Genomic DNA, 2,248 nt, shown 5'->3' on the forward strand with positions numbered 1-2,248 from the left:
CCCCCAGGGGGCCCCCAGAAAGGGGAGGAAAACGCGTTGCTAGTTGAATAGAGAAAGTAGCAGCAGCAGCAGCTCTGCTGCAGCAGCAGCAGCAACAGCTGCTGCTGCTCTTGCTGCTGCAGCAGCTGCTGCTGCTGCTGCAGTGGCAGGAATTGCAAGAAGTTGCTACTCACACGCTAGGGTTTAGGGTCTAGGGGTTGTGTCGTTGTCAGTGACGCGCACCTTTCCCAAGCGCTGCTGCTGCTGCCCTCAGCAGCAGCAGCAGCAGCAGCAAAAGCAGCAATAGACGAAACAAAAGTGGATTTGTTTAAAGAAGAGTTTGAAGGGCTAGGCCCGCAGGGAGAGTTTAGACAAGCAGGTTAGCGCAGAAAAGACAAGATGGAAAAAAGAGCGGAAACAAACGAAATAAAGTGGAACAAATGAATAAAATGAACAAACAAGTAAAATAAATGAATAAAATAAACAATTAAATGAAATAAATAAATGAAATAAATAAATAAATGAACCAAATGAGTCCACCGCGAGCGCGCGGCGCCGCGGGTGCGCGGCGAGCTGCCTATACACCCGAGCGGCGGCGGCGCGGGATTTCGGAAAACGGCGGGAAGCTCGAAAGAAAGCGAAAAAGGGAAATAAAAGTGGAAAAAAGTGAAAGAAAATGAAATAAAATGAAAATAAATGACTTCTGGGGGTCAGTTTGAGGCCTCGAGAGGCAAATAGTTCGAAAAATCTCCAAAAACTGTCCGCTCCACCGCGCGAGCCGCCTCCCGCCGCACCGGCGACAGGAAACCCTCAGGTGTATGTACACCTGGGAACTGCCCCATCGCGTTTTCGCTGCTGAAGTATAATTCCTTTGCATGCGCCACAAGTTCTGCCATTTGCTGCCGCAGCTGCTGCTCCTCCTCCTCGAGTTCCGTGCTGCTGCTGCTGCTCGTGCTGCTGCTGCTGCTCGTGCTGCTGCTGCTGCTCCTGCTGCTGCTGCTGCTGGTATTGCTGCTGCTGCTGCTGCTTCTGCTGCTGCTGCTGTTTTTCTGGGCCAGCAGCAGGTCGAGGGCCTCGCGCGTCTCCACCATGCGCTCGTAAGTGTCCAGCAGCTCGCGCTCGGTCCGCAGCGACTGCTGCAGCGTTTGCTGCAGCTGCTTTGCTGCATCGGGCCCCCCCAGCTGCTGCAGCAGCGGCAGCAAACCCTCGACAAGTGCTTGCTGCAGCGTAAACCTCTCTTGCGAGGGCTTCAGCCAGGGCCCCAGGGCCTCCGCGAGGAAGTTCACGGCCCCCAGGGCCATGGAGGCCCCCTGGCTTTCATTTGCTGCTGCTTCTGCTGCTGCTGCTGTTGCTGCTGCAGCGGGGGGCGCTGCGGGCTCTTCTGCTGCGCGCGCTGCAGCAGCAGCCAGCAGCAGCCACGCCCACACGGCGCGAGGGGCCAGCAGGGCCGCGGGAAGCCGCATTTCGATGCCAAATGGTACTTTTTCCTTTAAATGGATTAATTAAAGTTAATTGTCTAAAGAAATGGACTTTTTCTTCGAACTGAGCGGCCCAGAGAAGAAAGAAGCCAACGCGCGCCCACCCTGCGGCGCCCGGCAGGCGGGGGGGAGTGCTGCTGAGGGGAAAAGGCGCAAAGGGGGCTTCAAATTGCGGAGAAAATGAATTAAATGGAATTAAATTGAAAAAAGAATTTAAATTGCGAGAGAAATGTTCAGAAACGGCGCCAAAGACGCCGCTGCACATGCACAGGGCCTTCGGCTGTCGCGCAGACGATCGATCGCCGAGCTGCAGTGACACCCGAAATAAAATGCCAAAAAACCCAAATTTCAAAATTAAAACGAATTCATTTAATTAATTATTCTCTTTTTCGAACTTGGGACTGCAGCTGCAACACCAGAAGAGGAACAGCAGCAGCCGCAGCAGCAGCAGCTGCAGCGCAGCAGCTGCAGCAGCAGCAAGCTGTGCGTGTTTGGGGGAACTATTTGTACAAACGTTTTTATTTTCTTTTTCTTTTTAATTTATTTCCTTTTTGACTTAATGTGCGAACTGCAGCAGCAGCAGCTTTGCCAGCTCCCACTTGGCTGCAGCGGGAAAGGGTTCATGGGGCTTGCAGCAAATTTAAATGCCTTAATGATTGATTTGAAAGAAATAAAAGGAAAAGAGAAATAGAAACGAACATTTTGGACCTCAAGTTGCTGCTGCTGCTGCTGGGCCCCTCACCGGCGCAGCAGCAGCAGCACCAATCTGCTGCTTGTGTGGAGAACTTACC

The 2,248-nt window shown here is 52.9% G+C and overlaps 1 protein-coding gene across 1 annotated transcript; it reads right to left on the reverse strand.

The window, feature by feature from the left end:
- Positions 1 to 689: 689 nt before the first annotated feature.
- ETH_00025070 (uncharacterized protein) lies at positions 690 to 1,442 on the reverse strand (the record flags this gene model as incomplete). The annotated part of the gene is made up of 1 exon (XM_013379235.1): positions 690 to 1,442. The coding sequence occupies one exon, from the start codon at positions 1,440 to 1,442 to the stop codon at positions 690 to 692; it is 753 nt and encodes a 250-aa protein (XP_013234689.1).
- Positions 1,443 to 2,248: the final 806 nt, after the last annotated feature.

The sequence above is a fragment of the Eimeria tenella genome, genomic scaffold (assembly GCF_000499545.2).
Source record: "Eimeria tenella Houghton genomic scaffold, Eth_scaff1620, whole genome shotgun sequence".
NCBI lineage: Eukaryota > Apicomplexa > Conoidasida > Eucoccidiorida > Eimeriidae > Eimeria > Eimeria tenella.